The 21,784-nt window shown below is 38.4% G+C and overlaps 1 protein-coding gene across 1 annotated transcript in view; it reads left to right on the forward strand.

Annotated features, from left to right (window-relative positions):
• Nucleotides 1–21,784, forward strand: part of ACVR1C (activin A receptor type 1C) — a 101,056-nt gene that overhangs the window by 56,421 nt on the left and 22,851 nt on the right. Inside the window, exon 3 of the mRNA XM_033231433.1 lies at nucleotides 17,532–17,771. Within this exon, the coding sequence (XP_033087324.1) occupies nucleotides 17,532–17,771 (240 nt within the window). The remainder of the gene's footprint in view (nucleotides 1–17,531; nucleotides 17,772–21,784) is intronic.

A 21,784-nucleotide genomic window follows, 5' to 3' on the forward strand; every position in this document is an offset into this window, starting at 1 on the left:
TGACTTCTTTCCTTGTGTTTTTTAATGATTTATTTTATTGTGAGCTCATGGTCTTGGGAAACCTTATCTGGAGGAAAGTTTTGAAGCCTGTATTTAAAATTTGTTCCTCCAGAGAAGATTTATATTACCTTCTGCCAGCTGCTTGGGGGAGTGTTACCAACCCAAAACCATTTAGTGTTTTGATTAGGTTTTTTAGGGCAACGTAATGGAGTGAATTCTGACTCTGAGCCTCCCTGTAAGGGATACGCACTTGTAGTGAGGAAATCTCAGACTTTTTTTCTTTGTCTTTTTTCTGCTTTACCCAAAGTCAGGCTTGAGACACACAAGCATATACCCTATCTCTCTCTGTAGAACTTTTTGTTTTGTTGTTTTGTTTTGTTTTCATGGCAGTGCCATTCTTAGTTGTCTGATTTCTGCAAGAATCGCTGATCTGACCTTTTACTGTTTCAGGAACCATGTTTTATTTCCCAGCCTCGTGATACAGTGTGGTAAACTGAGCACTTCACCACCAAGAGCTGGCAGATGCCTCCAGGGCCAAGGCAGCCACAGTGCTCAATCCCCTTTCTGGATTTGTACTTTATTCGTGGCTGTCGAGCAATTCATTTATTTTTGCACCAGCTTTATCATAAAATAGAAAAAAATTATTGATATTTTATTCAGCATTTTTATGTGTACTGTAGCAAGAAGGGTTTCTGTGGACATCTAAAGTGTAACTTGGCAAAAATGGAAATTCTAAGATAGTTTATTTTTGAAATGATGCTGGCATAATTATCTATCCATCTGGAAGAAAACAAGACTGTACCACAGTGTCATACCATATACAAAAATAAATTACAGCTTGATTAAATATCTAATTGTGAAATATAAAACAATTTAAATGTCAGAGAAAAATTTAGAAAAAAAGATTTTTTATGACTTTATAGTATGGAAGCTGTTCTTAAATAAGACAGGAAACCCAGCTGCTATAAAAGGAGAAGAAAGATATAATTGACTTGATGAAAACTAAAATAAAAATGAATGACAAAAGACAACATAAATAAAACCAGAAAACAATTTAAATATTGGGTGGAAATGTAGAAATATTTGTAGTATATATGACTGGAAAAAGATAACTATTTAAAAGATAAAGAGGGTGTGTGTGTGTGTGTGTGTGTGTGTGTCTGTGTATGTGTTAATTGCAAGGTGGGTTGGGGAAAGAGAGAGGGTACATGAGAGAGACTCAGAAAGGGAAAATGCTAAATGAACAAAAAATGAGAGGGCGTAAACAAATTTTACAGAGGAGAAAATCTAAATGGTCAAATACCGAAAAGATGTTTAACCTCACTATTAGCTGGGATTCCATTTTTCCCACCTATTAGATGGGCAAAAGTTAAAAAAATGTTGTGTCAGCCAGAACATTTTTTTAAAAAAGTATCCAAAACTTAGATAATAATATCTTAATAAGGAAATTCAGTGACTCACATGGCAAGAAATCTGGAAGTAGTCAGGGTCTATTGTTTGTTAATAAAGAGGCTTGACAATGTCACCAGCCTACTTCCATGTTTCAGTACTTCCAACAACCAAGCATACAAGGATGCGAGGCAGTATGAATAAGGACAGCAGAAAAGAGCATATACCAGAAACAGACGATGGCGTCATATATTGGAATTAACAGACAAAAATTATGTCTATTTTCCAAACGTAAAGAAACAAAAGGCAAACTTGAAAATATTTTTAGAGAATGGGAAGCCATTAAAAAGTGAACTAGCAGATTTAAAGAAGCACAGAAGAAAACTCTTAAAAATGAAAAATACAATAACTAATTTACCAAACTTAGGGATGGGTTTAAGAACAGTTAGCATTAGAATGATTGAGGAGAGAAATAGGGGTCTTAAATACAGGTCAGAAGAAATAATTTTGTATGCAGTACACGGAGAATAGAAATGGAATGTATGGAAGAGAGGATGACAAACAGAGGAAAGTGAAAGAAGAGCTAACACATGCTTTCACATAGGAGTCCAAAAGACAGGGGAGAGAAAATGGGCCAAAAGCGGTACCTGCAAAGATAACAGCTCAAACATTTCCGGAATGGAAAACACTGGTCCCCAACCCCAAGAAAGTCAATGAATATCAGTAGGACAAATAAAAAGACTTCCAAAGCCTAACACATTATAGTAAAACTACAGAACACCAAAGACAAAGGGAAGTCCTAAAAGTTGACAGAGGAAAAAAGTTAATTAGAGCAGAATTTAATTTAATGTTCATCAGTTTAATTGAATATAATGTTAAGTTCAATTTAACATTAAATTTAACATTAAATTCAGTTAAACTCAATTTAACATTAAATTTGAGTAAATAGATTAACATTAAATTCAGCTCCTTTGAATTGTCTTAATTAAATTCAATTAAATTGAATTAAATGTTAATCAATGAACATTTATTAACATGTTAACCCAGGTAGAATTAACATTGTCTTCTCAATAGCAAGAAGTGAAAAGAGAAACAGTGCAATTATATGTGCAATATTTTGAAAGAAAATAGCTAGTAACACAATTCTATATCCAGCAAAAATATCTTTAAAGAAGGAAGGTAAGGAAGAGGCCCTTGTAAAGTAACAGAAATAGAGTGAGTTTGCTATTAGTGACACCTTGATAAAGGAAATTCTGAAGGATATACTTCAGGCAGAAAGAAAGTAACACCAAAGTTCTGACATGCAAGGAGGAACGAAAAGCAAAGAAAGTGAGAATATGTGACTAATTCTCAAGAATATTATTGACAATAACAGCAATAATCAGATAGGGCTTTAAAAATATTAATATAAACCATTCAGTGTAATAATGGCATACTGGATGTGTCAGGAGAGGGGCCAATGGAGTTAAAATGTTCTAAAGACCTTATTCTGTCTAGGAGAAGGGTAAAAAATGTTTTTAAGCATTAATGCTTTAAAATGTGCCTGTTGTCATTTCTATGTTACTTTTAAAAGAATAGAATGTGAGTATGTTCTTTCTAATCTTCAGTAGGGAAAAATAGAATAATAAAAACAATCCAAAAAATGTCAAGAGGTCTGGGCACGGTGGCTCACGCCTGTAATCCCAATGCTTTGAGAGGCCGAGGTGGGAGTATTGCTTGAGCCCAAGAGTTTGAGATCAGCCTGGGCAACATGGCAAGACCCTGTTTCTACAAAAAATTTTTAAAAAGTAGTCAGGCGTGGTGGCGTGTGCCTGTGGTCCCAGCTACTTGAGAAGCTGAGGCAGGAAGCTTGCTTGAGCCCAGGAGGTCAAGAATGCAGTGAGCCATGGTCACACCATTGCACTCCAACCTGGGTGCCACTGCACTGCAGCCTGGGCAGGAGCATGAGACCCTGTCTCCAAAACAAACAAAAACAAAACAAACAAACTGACAGAAAAACCAAAAGAAGTCAGGAAAAGAGAGAAAAGGAAGCACACAGAAGATGTGACAAAGAGAGAACACCCAAATATGTCAGTAATAATTAAATGTAAATAGTTTAATGTAAATAGACTCAACATTCCAGGTAAAAAACAATGATTATTAAAGTGTAGAAAACAAATTCAATTAAATATTTAAAATACGTATCTAAAATGAAAGTTTACAGAAATGTTGAAATTATTGTGATGGTAAACATATACTATACATTCTTTAACTCTTCTCTTGTCAATTTGTATAGTGTCTGGCTTGTTTTGTTGCACATATATTCTTTTTCTAATAAAAAAGCCTAATGAGTCAAAAGTTAATATGACTATAAATAAGTGTATCCAAGACATCTGGTTTTCTTCCATACACATTTCACAGGAGAACTTAGACTTTTTAGCTGGGTATGTGGCTGTCTCCCTAACAGATAATATTTTCAGCTACTCTTGCAGCTAAATGTGGTAATGTAACTAACTTCTGGCTAATTAGATAAATGGCAGTGTTTTGGAGGACTTTGGAGAAGACTCATTAAAACAGCACTGGTGGCCAGGCATAATGTTTCACACCTGTAATCCTAGCACTTTGGGAAGCCCAGGCAGGAGGATCTGTTTAGCCTAGGAGTTCAAGACCAGCCTTGGCCAGATGATGAAATTGCATCTCTACAAAAAATAAAGGAATTAGGCTGGGTGTAGTGGCTCAAGCCTGTAATCCCCGCATTTTGGGAGGCCAAGGTGGATGGATCACCTGAGGTCAGGAGTTTGAGACCACCCTGGCCAACACGGTGAAACCCTGTCTCTACTAAAAACACAAAAATTTGCTGGGCATGGTGGCACATGCCTATAATCCCAGCTACTCAGGAGGCTGAGACAGGAGAATCGCTTGAACCTGGGAGGCGGAGATTGCAGTAAGGCGAGATCACAGCATAGCTATCCAGCCTAGGTGACAAGGGCAAAACGCCTCGAAAAAAAAAAAAAAAAAAAAAAGAACTAGCTGGGTATGGTGGTGCACACCTGTAGTCCCAGCTACTTGGGAGGCTGAGGCAGGAGGATCCTTCAAGCCCAGAAGACCAAGGCTGCAGTGAGCTATGATTGCACCAATACACTCTAGACTGGGTGATAGAGCAAGACCCTGTCTCTTAAAAAATTAAATAAATAAATAAAAAAAAGAATTGGCATATGAGTGTACCACTATCATCATGCTGCCTGGATGCAAAGGTTGGAGGTATAGCAGTTATAGCAGCTGCCTTGGATCATGAGGATGATGGTTTCACTGTAGGACAGCAACAAGGGAACTGACAGGGGCCTGACTGAAAACTTTATAAAACTATCCTTCTACTATTGGACTACCCATCTTCAGATCTCTTTCCCATGAGGGAGAAAAACAATTGATTTATTTGGTTTCCTTTGTTATTTGTAGTTAAATTCAATTCTAACTAACATAAAAGCAACAAAGCAAGTCATCCAGAGAGGCAGCAAAGCAAGCCTACCTGCCCACAGAAGGTAGAATTTTTGTTTGTAGATCAAATAAAACCTGTCTATGAGATAGGCCCGTAGACAGGTTTTATTTGATCTACACAGTTTCTGGGAAAGAAAATTGAAATTGTTTATAATGTTAAACATTAAGAGTCTGCTATGGTCTGAATATGTTCCCCCTAAGTTCATATGTTGAAATTCTAACCTCTAAGGTGATAGTACTAGAAAGTAGCAGTCTTTTGACTTCATTAGGTCAGGAGAGTGGAGCCCTCATAAAATGGGTCCAAGGGAGCTCCTTTGCTCCCTCCACCATAAGAGGACACAGGGAGAAGGTGCCATCTATGAACCAGAAAGCAGCCCTTTACCAAACATGGAATCTGCTGGCATGTTGATCTCAGACTTCCTGCCTCCAGAACTATGATAAATAAATTTCTGTTCTTTATAAGTTACCCAGTGTATGCTATTTTACAGAATGGATGAAGATAAAGTTTTAGTATAAAAATCCAGATTCCTGGCTGGTCTTGAAAATTCAGAAGCTACGACATCCTTGAAGTCTCATGCTATCAGTTGGCCGAAGCTGAATAGTGACTGACTCTTCGGTGTGGAGCATGGGCTTTTCTTATTTATTTCATTCATTCATGATGTATTGTGCTTACATCCACTGGCCTAGAGTTCCCACTATCAATAGTTTAGTTATATTTTAGCATAGTTGAGTTGTTCTGTTTAATACATTTTTGTATGTTACTTCCTTAATATTGGACAAGTATTTTTTTCCTGTGTGAAGGAATCCCATTTTTTTGCTTGGTTCCTCTATGGCTGGGTTGTATTTTGGTTTGTGACAGAACTGATTTCTGTAGACTCTGGGTAATAGCGTGGACATGCTCAGAGAAATCATGATGATGTCAAATAGCACCATGAGCACCTTAAAATTGTCTATGAAAATTCATCCAGAATAAGATCAGGAAGACTGGGCTAGAGAAGCTGGCACTTTTTAGGGTTAATTTTGATAAGAATTGCTACTTAGTTCATGCTTGCACTAGTTACAGCCCTTCATATGGAAATAGACTATTCAACAAAGAAAACCCTTCAAATTCCAGTTATCTTTGTTCCCATTTTGCTACCAAAACATACAGTGCTTAAAAGGGTAAGTGTTGTAATAATTTCTGATTTTTCCCTCCAGATTTCAATATACTATTTTAATAATGCCATTATATTTTTCAGTAATTCAAATAATTACTTTGATAAAGAAAATATGACAAAACATTAAAATGTGGGCGCTTTATTAACTTCAGTACAATTTCTGCCTTCCTGTTCTGTTCTCAATTGCATAAAGAGGAAAAGGAAAATTGATAATTTATATCAATTGTGGTAGGTATATAATACGTATTGATTAGGCACATGTCTAAATTAGACTTTTTAAACCAAACCAAAGTTTGCATTTGAAAGAAGATAAACTGCCAAAACATTAAAATCTAATTTATCAAAAACTAATAATTGTAAAGCAAACTGTAATTATAAGAATTGCAGACTCAGAAAGTGAATGTTATTCTTTTGGGAGTTTAAAAGTCTTGTTATTTTCATTCATCTTAAAAGACTCATTGTTGTTTCTTAACTTTCTTTTGGTTTTCTATTTGATACATAAATTCATTGCTCTAGTCAGGCAAAGGTGACATGTGCATGCTGAGAAATACTCACGGGACCCGTTGTGGAATTGTTCTGCCATCACACGAACAAATCCATTTATACCTCACTCTCCGGGGACTCTGGCTTTTTTCCCCCCTAAAATGAAAGGTGCTATGATTTTTATTGTTTGGAAAGTGCTCTGAAATATAAGCATCTAAAAGTCAGACTTGTGTTTTAAAGTTTAATATAGGAGGCATTTCCTGTCTCCAGAAACAAATACACTGATTTACATTATGAAATTTTGTTCATAGAGATGTAATAGGAAATTGAAAGCAAAGTTTATAGCCAATTCTAAATTGAGGATTTTACATTATATAAGGCTTTACTCTCTCAGTTATTTAAATACCTTTACTTTTTTACTCAAATATTTTTGAGGCGATTATTAGGTATAGGACATTGAGCTATATGTAAGCTATATGTGAGCTAGGCCAAAATGTGATTATCTCACATCAGTTTTTTCCAAGTGAACAAGCTGCTTTGTGTGAATATATTAGCTGTGGGAGAAGTTATGCTAGCATAGACTTTAGGACAGAGAAGTATAACTTTCCCCTGTCATCAATATTTTAAGTGTCTTCTGTGAATAACGCTCTGTATTATGTGCTTATGTGCTGGGGAAACAGAGAGATTGAGATATGGGTGCTACTCCAAAGACTTTCTTTTTTTTTTTTTATGTAAAGGGTTGATTTAAGAAAAAAGGAACCCTAAAATATTTATTGAATAATTACTATCTAAGTTCTTTACAGACATGCATTATTTGAGAATATGTGTTTTGATAACAAAGATTAAGAGACTATCATTTCTGCTAGGTATGTGCCCTGAAATTAAGAACACTGATTATGGAACCTATTTATATTCTGTTTACATTTTATTAAGCTTACCTCCGCTTGAGTGAAAGTTCTTCATACTTTTTATGACAACGATTATATTATTTAATCCAAGATTGTTTCTTTAAAGCATAAAAATGTTATTCTTCTTAAATTCCAATGCTAATGGATGAAAGAAGATTTGCAGCCTCTTGATGTTTGTCATATACTCCCAGAAAACCAGCAGCACAAGGAGAACACATACAGGAAATATTTTAATGTGTGGCACTCCATTATGAAACATGGCCAGAAGAAGATAGTTTATGCAAATAGCCATTTATAGACTGAGCACCAAACAATGGAATGACCCATCAATAGCTCTTTTGATTCAGTTAAAAGGGAGAAATAATTGTCATGTTATTTCTGCCTCTGTCATGGCTCGATTTGATCTCTGGATTAGAAAATCTTCTGCCCTTATTCAGTATATAAGGTTCATATTGATCCCAAATAACCCCTCTGACATAATTATGTTTGCTATTTGCAAAAGGGAAGCCATTTGCTGCATGGCAAATGGAGCATGTTGGAGGGATCTAAGCGAATTAACTTGTAATTGGATGATTCTTGATGAAACTTACAATGGTCACTGTGAAGAAATGACCATTGTAAGGGAAGGAAGTCAAGGATGGGAGAGTGGAGGGGGTATCTGCCTGCAACCAGTAAGTACAGATTTACACGAGAGGAGTAGACAAAAAAATTGATGTTTGTGACTTAGTTTCTTAGCCCATTCTACTTTAAATGCCTATCAAAGTGCAGTTACATATTCTTTTATGAATGTTCCATTCATCATGAATGAAATATCTCATGATAATCTTTTTCTTATTTCCCTCCTCCCCTACTCTTTTTTTTAATTTTTAAAAGAATTTTACTTTAAATTCTGGGATACATGTGCAGAACAGGCAGGTTTGTTACATAGGTATACGTGTGCCATGGTGCTTTGCTGCACCTATCAACCCATTATCTAGGTTTTAAGCCCCACATGCATTGGCTATTTGTCCTAATGCTCTCCCTCCCGTTACCCCCCACCCTCTGACAGGTCCTGGTGTGTGTGTTCCCCTCCCAGTGTCCATGTGTTCTCATTGTTCAGTTCCCACTTAATAAGTGAGAATATGGGGTGTTTGATTTTCTGTTCCTGTGTGAGTTTGCTGAGGATGATGACCTTCAGCTTCATCCATTTCCCTGCAAATGACATGATCTCATTCCTTCTTATGGCTGCATAGTATTCCATGGTGTATATGTACCACATTTTCTTTATCTGTTCTATCATTGATGGGCATTTGGGTTGGTGCCATGTCTTTGCTATTGTAAATAGTGCTGTATTAAACATAATGTGTGCATGTGTCTTTATAGTAGAATGATTTATATTCCTTTGGATATATACCCAGTAAGGGGATTGCTGAGTCAAATGGTATTCCTGGTTCTAGATCCTTGAGGAATTGCCACACTGTTTTCCACAGTGGTTGAACTAATTTACATTCCCACCAACAGTGTAAAAGCATTCCTATTTCTCCATAGCCTTGCCAGCATCTGTTGTTTCTTGACTTCATAATCACCATTCTGACTGGCATGAGATGGTATCTCATTGTGATTTTGATTTACATTTGTCTAATGATTAATGATGTTGAGCCTTTTTTCATATGCTTGTTGCCTGCATGAAGGTCTTCTTCTGAGAAGTGTCTGTTCATATCCTTTGCCTACTTTCTGATGGGATTGTTTGTTTTTTTCTTGTAAACTTGTTTAGGTTCCTTGTAGATTCCGGATACTGGACCTTTGTCCAATGGGTGGATTGCAAAAATTTCCTCCCATTCTGTAGGTTGCCTGTTCACTCTGATGATAGTTTCTTTTGCTGTGCAGAAACTCTTAGTTTAATTAGATCTTATTTGTCAATTTTGGCTTTTGTTGCAATTGCTGTTAGCATTTTCATCATGAAATCTTTGCCCATGCCTATGTCCTGAATGGTATTGCCTAGGTTTTCCTCTAGGGTTTTTATGGTTTTTGGTTTTACATTTAAGTCTTTAATCCATTTTGAGTTAATTTTTATATAATGTGTAAGGAAGGGATCCAGTTTTAGTTTTCTGCATGTGGCCAGCCAGTTCTCCCAGCACAATTGTTCAATAGGGAATCTTTTCCCCATTGCTTGTTTTTGTCAGGTTTGTCAAAGATCAAATGGTTGTAGATGTGTAGTGTTATTTCTGATATCTCTGTCCTGTTCTATTGGTCTATATGTCTGTTTTGGTACCAGTACCATGCTGTTTTGGTTACTGTAGCCTTGCAGTATGGTTTGAAGTCAAGTAGCATGATGCCTCCAGCTTTGTTCTTTTTGCTTTGGATTGTCTTGGCCATACAGGCTATTTTTTGGTTCCATATGAAATTTAAAGTAGTTTTTTTCTAATTCTGTGAAGAATGTCAACGGTAGTTTGATGGGAATAGCATTGAATCTATATATTAATTTAGGCAGCATGGCCATTTTCATGATATTGATTCTTCCTATCCATGAGCATGGAATGTTTTTACATTTGTTCACTTGAGCAGTGGTTTGTAGTTCTCCTTCAAGGTCCTTCACATTCCTTGTTAGCTGTATTCCTAGGTATTTTATTCTCTTTGTAGCAATTGTGAATGGGAGTGTATTCTTAATTTGGCTCTCTGCTTGTCTGTTGTTGGTGTGTAGGAATGCTTGTGATTTTTCCACATTGATTTTTTATCCTGAGACTTTGCTGAGGTTGTTTATTAGCTTAAGAAGTTTTTGGGCTGAAATGATGGAGTTTTCTAAATATAGAATTATGTCATCTGCAGACAGACAGTTTGACTTCCTCTCTTCCTATTTGAATACCTTTATTTCTTTCTCTTGCCTGATTGCCCTGGCCAGAACTTCCAATACTATGTTCAGTAAGACTGGTGAGAGAGAGCATTCTTGTTTTGTGCTGGTTTTCAAAGGGAATGCTTTCAGCCTTTGCCCGTTCAGTATGACATTGGCCATGGGGTTGTCATAAATAGCTCTTACTATTTTAACATATCTTCCCTGTATACCTACTTTATTGAGGGTTTTTAACATGAAGGGATGTTGGATTTTATAGAAGGCCTTTTCTGCATCTATTGAGATAATCATGTGTTTTTTGTCATTGGTTTTGTTTACGTGATGGATTACATTTATTGATTTGCATATGTTGAACCAGCCTTGCATCCCAGGGATGAAGCTGACTTGATCGTAATAGTTAAACTTTTTGATGTGCTGCTGTTTGCTTAGCCAGTATTTTATTGAGGATTTTTGCATTGGTATTCATCAGGGATATTGGCCTGAAGTTTTCTTTTTTTGTTGTATCTCTGCCAGGTTTTGGTATCAGGATGATGCTGGCCTCATAAAATGAGTTAGGGAGGAGTCCCTCCTTTTCAGTTGTTTGGAATAGTTTCAGAAGGAATGGTACCAGCTCCTCTCTGTACGTCTGGTCCTGGGCTTTTTTTTTTTTGGTTGGTAGGCTTTGTATTACTGACTCAATTTCACAACTTGCTATTAGTCTATTCAGGGATTCAACTTCTTCCTGGTTTAGTCTTGGGCCTCCTTCTCCAATCTTAAAATTTTCTCCATGTATGTATGTATGTTTATATATATATATATATATATATATATATATATATACACTTTTTTTTTTTTGAGACGGAGTCTCGCTCTGTTGCCAAGGCTGCAGTGCAGTGGCACGATCTCAGCTCACTGCAACCTCTACCTCCTGGGTTCAAGCAATTCTTCTGCCTCAGCCTCCTGAGTAGCTGGACTAGAGGCACGAGCCACCATGCCAGGCTAATTTTTTGTATTTTTCGTAGAGACAGAGTTTTACCATGTTGGTCAGGATAGTATCGATCTCTTGACCTTGTGCTCTGCCTGCCTTGGCCTCCCAAAGTGCTAGGATTACAGGCGTGAGCCACCACACTCAGCCTTCTCCATATTTTTACTTGTGAATTTGCTTGGGAATTGTTCTCTAGGTGGGTCATATATTATATAGTAGATCTTAAATTCCACAAGCTCATGGACTTTGTCCTGCTTTTCTGGCATTCCCTCTAAAGAGTTTTTCTCAGTCAATGCATACAAAGCAATCCATTTGGAGCTAATCTTTGAACCAACTTAGTAAAGCATCAAGAAACCGGTTAGAAATGTGTTCTCATTACCATCTAGCAAATATTGGAAATAGTGGTACCCACATTTTAGGATGCCGTGAAGTGGCAGGTTAAGGGAGGTCCATCATGACGATTTGGGAGATTTCTCATTGCTTAACGGGTCACTCTGTTTTTTACAAAAGCAATTATTCCTATTGAACTAATAAACGAGCTATCTTTGAATGTTGTAGTGGTAGTATATTCTCTCTTCTATTTCAGCTGTACATATTATTTCCACTTATTTTCCCCCAGAAACCTGTGAACTAAATAAAGTCCCTTTAATCGAATTCACAGGACTGTGTCATAGGTTTATAGGGGTGGATGGGCAGAACATCATCATGTCATTCAGTTGACAGTGGTGGCATTTCTTCCAGGTGCCAGGACAGAAACAGACCCATCAAAAAGCATCTCCGGCTGGGCGCGGTGGCTCACGCCTGTCATCCCAGCACTTTGGGAGGCCATGGCAGATGGATCACGAGGTCAGGAGATCGAGATCCTCCTGGCTAACACGGTGAAACCCCGTCTCTACTAAAAATACAAAAAATTATCCAGGCGTGGTGGCAGGCGCCTGTAGTCCCACCTACTCGGGAGGCTGAGGCAGGAAAGTGGCGTGAACCTGGGAGGCGGAGCTTTCAGTGAGCCGAGATTGCACCACTGCACTCCAGCCTGGGTGACAGAGCGACACTCAGTCTCAAAAAAAAAAAAAAAAAAAAAAAAAAGCATCTCCAGCAATATTCCCTTTTGGTTGGTGAGTTATCTGAGAACATTTCAAAGTCACAAGCTGGAGAAGGAAATGCTTTCTTTTTACAGTGAAGGGGAGTGAGAAAGCATTTGAAGACTTGATATTAATAGTTATACCTTCATGAATTAGACTTTGTAAAATGTTATCTTTTTACTTGGGAAAAACTATTCATAATAGGAGGGAGAGTGGATTTAATGCAAAATGACAGTGACTTTTGGGATGGAAGCACTAACCTTGAAAGGTTTTACAAGAATGGACTTTGTTTGGATGAAGGTCTCCGGTTGGTTGGTTGGTTGGTTTGTTTCTAAACAATTTTCCATCAGGACATATCTCTTCACTCCCTCTATTCTCAGAGGGTTTCTGATACGTCACTCCATTGTAATGCTTTGGTTTTTAGTCAGCTGATTGCCATTTTAATATAGTGGGGAAATGTGTCTGTAATTTGAAATGTAGCTATTATACTAGAAGACTTCCATGCCAGTAGTCCATATGATTATTTGAAGCAATTGATCAAGTACACACCTCCACTTCTAAGTGTGAGCAAAAGTTCTGAGAAGGAACTTAGAGGAAAGAGATTTTATTCTAGTAAACAGCTTGCAAACTGGGTAGAAATAGCCCTCAGCTTAAACTGAAGGTGCATTCCAGAGAACAAAGGCAGGGTTTGTTTGGCTTTTATAGAGAAAGTTCCCATTTAGGTTTTCAGTCAGGTCCTCCTATGAAAATGAAAGATTAGAACTTGCTTAGTTCTGATTGGTTGATGTAGGCCACAGTCTATTGGTTGATTCAGGTAACATGGGCAAGAACAGTTAATTATGAAAGTTTCAAAGTTAAGCAGATGTATGGCTTTTCTGGGAACTCACAGTATGTGTGTAACCTCTAGTCAGCAAATGGCCACTTGGTTCTATTTTAAATTTAGGTCCTGTTTGCCACTCAGGATTCATCTTGAGGGATTGACTTTTTCAGATTCACATAGCCATCTCCTTCTTACAGCATATGCTAAGGAAATGTAAATTAATTAAGTTGAAGGTCATGTAAATCTCATAAACATCAATATTTTCTCGTACTTTCAATGACGAAGGAGCAGGGAAGGAAATGTGGGGATGATGTCTACATTGTCTTATCTTTTTCTTTTCATCTTGAGGCTCTCCTTAAAGCAAGAAATAGGAAGTAGTGAGGAGGTAATGGGAATAGTAAACTGTTCTAGGAGAAGCTGCTGCATCTAAACTAAGTCTTCACTTGGACAGTGGCAACCAGCGGTGACTTTCACAATCACCAGTTCCACGCAGGTCTCCAGGGAGAGTTGCAAAAGTCACAAAGATAAATTCAAAATTTCCTTCCTTCCTTCCTTCCTTCCTTCCTTCCTTCCTTCCTTCCTTCCTTCCTTCCTTCCTTCTCTCCCTCTCTCCTTCCCTCCCTCCCTCCTTCTTTTCTTCCTTCCCTCCCTGCCTTCTTGCTTCTCTCTCTCTTTCCTTCCTTCTTTTCTTCCTTCTTTCCTTCCTTCCTTCCTTCTTTCCTCCCCTCCCTCCCTCCTTCTTTTCTTCCTTCTCTCCCTGCCTTCTTGCTTCCCTCTCTCCTTCCTTCCTTCCTTCCTCCCTCCCTCCCTCCTTCCTGCCTGCCTTCCTTCCTTCCTTCCTTCCTTCCTTCCTTCCTCTTTCCTTTCTTCCCTCTCTCCTTCTCTCCCTTCCCCCTTCTCTTCCTGCTATCTTGTTAATACTTCCTTCCCTTGCATTTTCTCAATTTAACATATTGTAGGGCTTATTTTGGGGGAATATTTGTCAGCTAGGGCCTCACCCTTTCTGGGTTAGTGCTTTTTTCTCATTTTCCCTATCCTCTTCAATCTAATTTTCTAAGGAGTGAAATCACTTGAATTAACAATGCAGCCCTCCTCCCACCTCACTTTTGGGATTTAACGTGTCCCTCCATGGAGCTGCTAATTCCATGGGGAATGCATCTCACTTGGCACAGAAAATCCCCTAAATTGCAAAGCATGTAAATCATAAGAGTTTTCCTGTGATCAAGAAAGTAAAACTGCTAGAAAAATTAATATGTTCATCAAAGTTAGTTATTATTGAAACCTATTCTTAGCTGCATGATTGTTTTCTTGTACCATGATTCGCTGGATGTAGACTACAGTTTTGTTTTGTTTTTTTTTTTCATTTTTCTCCTCTAGTGATTATCATCAGCATTAGGTTTAAAGCATAGTTTTACAAATGTTTGCTTTTAAAATTCCTCAGTGTTTAAGGAGTTCTTACAGAATGGTGTTGCTAGACTTTTTCTAGCTGAGTAATCTTTTTTCTTTACTGACTCATATTGGTAAATTTGTTCACAAAAGTAGAAACATTGTTCATCTGTAATAAACATCTCTGAGAGCCATAGCCATCGCTAGAGTGGTGCACTTTTATGGAGATTATTCTATTTTTAGGGTTGCTGACCTTTTGCTTTTTTATTAGTTGCTATAGTGATGATTTGAGCTCTGCTTAATAGAGCTTTACAAAAATGATGACGATCAATAAGCTTGTTAATGCTAGTGTTTTATTGATGGTTCCTAATAACACATATCAAAATAAAATTTAGTCATGTAATTGTATTCAATAGTGGAATTGTGTATTTAAAAACACATTTAAGTAGATGTTTATGTAAGATGCAGGAGATTAAATGCATTCTGTGGCTTTTTTGGAAAAACTGGAATACCTTTGTGCAGACATAAAAATATAGAGACAGTTTGAAAGATCATTGTGAAATACACAATTTTGGAACAGCAAACTTCAGAAGTTGGAAGTACCGTGGCTAATGATTACTAAAACAAAGTCAAGTCAGAGAATTCTTTTAGTACCTATTCTAAGAACACTGTGGGCCAATTTCTCCTCATATGCACCTGTATAACTACTAATGATTTCAGAGGAATTCTGAAACACTCAGGGAAGAAAAGTTGGTAATCAGTTAAAATTCACTAGGCAAAGTAGTAGAACAGCATGGATTATGATCGTTTCTGAAGTTCACTTAACAATTTTAAATATTTTACTTACTGATAGTAGATAAACTACTATCTTTGGCATTATAGTGAAATTTCTATGAACACATTTGTGGGAAATTTGATTCTTTTTCCTTCAGAATTAAATAATATTTGTTTTCAATGATAGTCATGTGTTTTTTGACACATTTTGGTAAAGTGTAAGAACGTCTAAGATATTAAGCTCTTTAGCATTGTCAGTGCAAAGGAGGACATCTGGGGAATGGCGAAACTATCAAGGCCCATTATCATTGCCATTTGTTTAGATGCCCTGGTGCTGGTGTCAGGCTATTGATTTCCAAGCATAGTCTCGCATTCTTTGATCTGTGAGGAATCAGCTGGGGAGGCAGTTTGCCAAAGGTTCATAGCAAGAAGATGGCAGCCCACAGGTGGAGCTGGTTTCTCTCTCTCTAAAACCTGGATTCCTCTCCTTCTCCTTGATGTTTGAGAACCTACGTCTCTTCAATTCTGTTCCCATAGTCTATCAAATATGCTGTAAGATTTATTAAAAACAAAAATCAACACCACAGTAGTAGGACAAAGGGATGAAATGGGATTGATGCAGAGGCTATCTTTAGTCAATGAAAAGGAAATGAACAATGTGTCAGTTTCAAGTGTCAAAATAACTTCTTTGAAAAACACAGGAAATTATCTGTCATCATAGATTTTTCATGTATCACTTTTTTTTCTAAATTAAAAAAAGATTTCTTAAAGGCAAGATGAAGTTTAAGCAAAAAAAAATTGGCTTCATGTGTTTTTAAAATTAGAATCACAAATTTAATTATATCCTTATGTTACTTGGTTTCAATGATCACATTTATTTTTCTAAAATGAAAAGTCTTGTCTCTTATAGGAATACCACTAGTAGAACTTTTAGTGATTCTGTCATTTAAGAACTATTTACTGATCATCTACTATGTGTCAGGCATCGTTGTAAACACTGGACATATGGCTGGGAACAAAGCAGGCAGACTTCTTCCTCTCCTGAAGCTTATGTCTTCTGGAGGGAACTGGGTAATCAATAAATGAGTATATGATGTGTTAGGTGGTGATCAGAGCTAGGAATTAAAATCAAGCAGGGCAAGGGTCTTGAGAGTGTACAGGGAATGGGAAAGAAGTGCTATTTTAGGTAAGGTTGTCAGCCAACACCATGGTCTCCCAACTGGCTTCTTGCATTAGGTTTCTAATTGGCCTGTTCACGTTTATTCTTGCTTCTCTAGTGTCTATTCACACAGCAGCCACTCAGAATAAAAGTTAGATCATGCTTCTCACCTACCAAAACCCTGAAACAACTTTTTAGAATAAAATTCACAGTCCTTTTCTTAATCCTTTTCATCCCACCATCACTCCCTCTCTCTTCCCTGCTTCATTTTTTTTTTTTTTTTCCTGTGGCACCATTCTTTCTTGCTTTTGTGTTAAACATCTGTTTAGTAGATGAGTGAGAACATATATGACTCAAGAACAGGAATTTGGGCTCTTTCCTCACCATTGTATCTCCAGCACCTGGAATAGCAGCAACACATTGCAAGAGCTCAATAATTATTTTGGCATGAAAGAATGAATGTACATGCTTTAAAAGTGGACTGCTGTGGCCAGGCATGGTGGCTCACGCCTGTAATCTCAGCACTTTAGGAGGCTGAGGTGGGTAGATCACCTGAGGTCAGGAGTTTGAGACCAGCCTGGCCAACATGGTGAAACTCTGTCTCTAATGAAAATACAAAAATTAGCCGGGTGTGGTGGTGGGCACCTGTAGTCTCAGCTACTCAGGAGGCTGAGGCAGGAGAATGGCTTGAACCTGGGAGGTAGGGGTTGCAGTGAGCCCAGATTGCACCCCTGCACTCCAGCCTGGGTGATAGAGTGAGACTCCATCAAAAAAAAAAAAAAATGTACTGCTGAATAATGGAGGAAAAATAGTAGACAGAAAAGAGTGAAATGCTTCAGAGATCGTAACACAGATCCCACGTGCTAGTTTCCATTATCCTAATCATATTTCTTATTGTCACCTGCCATAACCATTCCTAGCTGCAGCCTAATCTCATTTCTTTTTCTCCATCTTTTCTTATACCACAGAGAGCATTTACCAATGAACATAAGTGCATACTGTGTAGCTGCATACTCTGGATGTGAAATTTTGGTGATTGCAATTCCAATTCCAAAAATACTTAAAATGGGTTGATTTATGGTCATGTTCTTTCTTCTTTAAACTTTAGCGTCACCAAATGCCCCAAAAGTTGGACCCATGGAGCTGGCCATCATTATTACTGTGCCTGTTTGCCTCCTGTCCATAGCTGTGATGCTGACAATATGGGCATGCCAGGGTCGACAGTGCTCCTACAGGAAGAAAAAGAGACCGAATGTGGAGGAACCACTCTCTGAGTGCAATCTGGTAAATGCTGGAAAAACCCTGAAAGATCTGATTTATGATGTAACTGCCTCTGGATCTGGCTCTGGTATGTTACCATTGTCCATTTTTTCATAAGCAAACTCTTTATTTAAAAAGTAAATAAAAACTTTTTAACAAAAGGGCCCAAATACTATGAATTCCATCTTGAAAGGATACGTGGTGAGCTCTGGTATAGGAACTCCTTTTAGTACCTGAGGTAGAGAAAAACCATTGTGGCCTATAGAATTAAGTCTTCTCAGTTGCTTTTTGTAGCTTTAGGTGTTCAGATTCTTACGTTCACTTTCCTTCAGAATTTATTTCTGAAGCAAGAAAGCAGTTTCCTTTCTCTCCTCCCTATCTCACCCTATTATAGTTACTAACAATCACTGTTGCTTTCTTGGTAATGTTTTATGGACACAAAAGAGTTAGGGTTGTAGTATTTAAGGTGCTGAGTTCTGAGGGAGAGATGTTGGTTATACAAAGTAGTGTTCTTTGGCACTTTTGCTTGTGGTTATGAGGATTTTCAGAATCTACAGACACCGCCTGGGATATGTGTGAAGCTAACAGGGAACACACCTGAAATTAAATCAAGAATATGTTCTTAAAACAAAGAAACAGAAGATTAAAGACAGCAGTGCAGCATTCCTGTGCTGGCTTTTGCTGGCTGCAGTTGTATATTAATAACTCTCTTCCTCTTTAATGGAACTCCAGAACCCCAGGTCAAACATTCAAGTACCAGGCTGTGTTATAGCCTAATGAGCCTTTCTCACAACACAAAGCATTTGAAGTTTTTTTTTTTTTTTTTTTTTTTCAGGAGGTTGTGGGGAGTGGGGAGACAGTTTTTCCCAGAGTAACAAACTCCATAAAATGGTAGGGGATTCTATATATATACATATCCAGAAATCCTGCTAGTTCGTGGTTTATGGAAATAGGAACAAGAGTAACCCTAGGTGAACCACTTCAGAGGCCCCTGCATCTCTTCTTGTTTTGGAAGGATCATTAAGATTGTAGCCTAACATTTTGAAGAACTCCCTTGCCAATGGCTTTCAGGCAAATCCACGCAGACACAATTAACAGAGGTAGGGGACAGAGGGGTGATAACATCTCTATGTGCATCCATATTTAGCGTGAAGCAGCTTTGTATTCATCAGAAAAGAAAAGCATGATCGAACCCAGAGAGTTTGCTCCTTCTGGGGCAAAATCACCTGGCCCCCCACTGACGAAGTCTAAATGTTTACACCATCACTGTACACATTAGGTAGCATCTTTCAAGGGAAGAATACTGGTAAGAAAACTCCCAAACTGCAAAGTTTTAAAAACCGGAAATTAAATTAAATTAAATGATTGGCTAGAAGACTGGCATCTTCCTTCCTTCCTTCCTTCCCTCCCTCCTTCCTTCCTTCCTTCTTCCTTCCTTCCTTCCTTCCTTCCTTCCTTCCTTCCTTCTTTCTCTCTCTCCCCTCTTTCTTTCCTTCCTCCCTCCCTCCCTCCCTCCCTCCCTCCCTTCCTTCCCTCTCCTCTCCTCTCCTCTCCTCTCCTCTCCTCTCCCCTCCCCTCCCCTCCCCTCCCCTCCCCTCCCCTCCCGTCTTCTCTTTTCTTTTCCAGATTCTCACCCTGTTACCCAGGCTGGAGTGCAGTGGTGCTATCTTGGCTCACTGCTACGTCTCCCTCCTGGGTTCCAGTGATTCTCCTACCTCAGCCTCCCAAGTAGCTAGGATTACAGGTATGCTCCACTACACCTGGGTAATTTTTGCATTTTTAGCAGAGATGGGGTTTCACCATGTTGTCCAGGCTCATCTCAAACTCCTGAACTCAAGTGATCTGCCTGCCTCGGTCACCCAAAGTGCTGGGATTACAGGTGTGAGCCAATGCACCAGCCACATTTTTCTTTAAAATTAAAACTTGATATTCAATACTCTTTCCTTCTTTGACTCTGACACTTTGAGGCCCACTGTGCCTTGATTTCTTGAATATTGACAACATTCTAGGCACAAAGACCTCTGATTTATGGCAAGTTTCTTGAAACCTTATATGATTTCTTTATAAGGTTCAAGGCCGGGCGCGGTGGCTCAAGCCTGTAATCCCAGCACTTTGGGAGGCCGAGACGGGCGGATCATGAGGTCAGTAAATCGAGACCATCCTGGCTAACACGGTGAAACCCCGTCTCTCCTAAAAAATACAAAAAACTAGCCGAGCGAGGTGGCGGGCGCCTGTAGTCCCAGCTGCTTGGGAGGCTGAGGCAGGAGAATGGTGTGAACCGGGAGGCAGAGCTTGCAGTGAGCTGAGATCTGGCCACTGCACTCCAGCCTGGGCGACAGAGCGAGACTCCGTCTCAAAAAAAAAAAAAAAAAAAAAATATATATATATATTATATATATATATATATGGTTCAAGAGGTTACATAACTCTCTGCTTAATCCCCATCCCCAAAAACATTTTAATTTATCTGAAGATGTTAGGTATTTTGGAGCTATTCCTTAAATACATTTGAGATAACCAAAGATTTTCCTTTCAAATGAAAGTAATTCAGATTTTAATACTAGAGATTGGGATTTAGTTTGAGAAAGTAGTAATGGACTTGGGCATAAATCGAAAATTAATATTACATTTTCTGGTGTTTTTTGCATGTTTAAACCTAAATCTGGAATTACTGATTCTGGACTCTGTCCTTTTCAGATTATTCTAAGATCTCTCGTTTAAAAAAAAATAAAAAGTAGTAAATGTACCCAAGCATGGATGATTTCTTTAAATACCGATCTGAAAAAACTTTAGGCATTTTTTCCCCCAAAGCCAGTTGCATATGTTTGGCAGTGACCAGCAGCTGAAAGTAACAGAAGGCCTCCCTGCCTATGATAATCAGAGAATGGGTGTATCCGCAGTGAGACCTCAGTCATAAAAACTCACCTGTAGGGAGGGGATTGGAGGAAGGGGGAGTCTGCTTCCCTCTGCTTTTCTTAACTGGCCAATAACTTTACATGTGAGACGGTTTTGTCGGATGCTGAGGAACAAAAACTGGGAAGCTTATTCTTGACCTGGTCAGGGACAAATTTTGAAGACATATATAATGCCTGCAAGAGGGGAAAATGGACTGATGAGAATGGATGGTGTCTCAGATGGCTTCCAAGAAACTGGGTAGGCTGCTGCTTTTCCCTTGTAGTGTAACAATTCTGACTGATGGTGACATTATTGAAAGCTAACCTTCTACAACCCCTGCTTAAAAGACTGAAATGAACCTACAGGGAGAAGCAAAAATCCATGTATCTTCAAATCAAATGTCTAGGTGCATACCAGAAGAATTAGATTCATTTTGGTGATTGCTTTGAAAGATACCAAAGCAAGTTTTATTGAGTTTTAATGTCTCAATTTAATTGCTGTCTTGAGTACTTTATATGTTGTTGTCTTACTTTGTTCCTGATCTGCACCACTGATTATATACTTGATTAATTTTCAGTTTTAAAGCATAAGCTTATCTAGTTCTCTATCCATTTGTTGTGTTTTGGGTAGTGCTGGTTGTTGGTAGTGATGTTTCTGTGAGTGTGTGTGTATGTATGCAGATAAGACTATAGGGTAGCAGGAGGAAGGGAGAGACTGAGATTGAGATTTGATGTAATAATTGTTAGTACAACTCTTAGTGTGTGGTCAAGTAGTAAAATTGATTGTTGCCTGCAAAAACAGTCCAGGCCAGGCGCGGTGGCTCACGCCTATAATCCCAGCACTTTGGGAGGCCGAGGTAGGTGGATCACTTGAGGTCAGGAGTTTGAGACCAGCCTGGCCAACATGGTGAAACCTCTTCTGTACTAAAAATACAAAAATTAGCCAGGCATGGTGGTGCACACCTGTAATCCCAGCTACTCAGGAGGCTGATGTGGGAGAATTGCTTGAACTTGGGAGGTGGAGGTAGTAGTGAGCTGAGATCATGCTACTGCACTCCAGCCTGACAGAGCAAGACTGCATCTCAAAAAACAAAAACAAACAAACAAAAACAGTCCTTATAGTTTGCTTCTAGAGAGGAAGAGTTTGCACTGAAGATCCCTGTTTTAATTCTAGGTCTGCCTCTCACTAGCAGCATAATCCTGGGAA

The sequence above is a fragment of the Trachypithecus francoisi genome, unplaced genomic scaffold (genome assembly GCF_009764315.1).
Source record: "Trachypithecus francoisi isolate TF-2019V2 unplaced genomic scaffold, Tfra_2.0 Lachesis_group13, whole genome shotgun sequence".
In the NCBI taxonomy this organism is placed as follows: Eukaryota; Metazoa; Chordata; class Mammalia; order Primates; family Cercopithecidae; genus Trachypithecus; species Trachypithecus francoisi.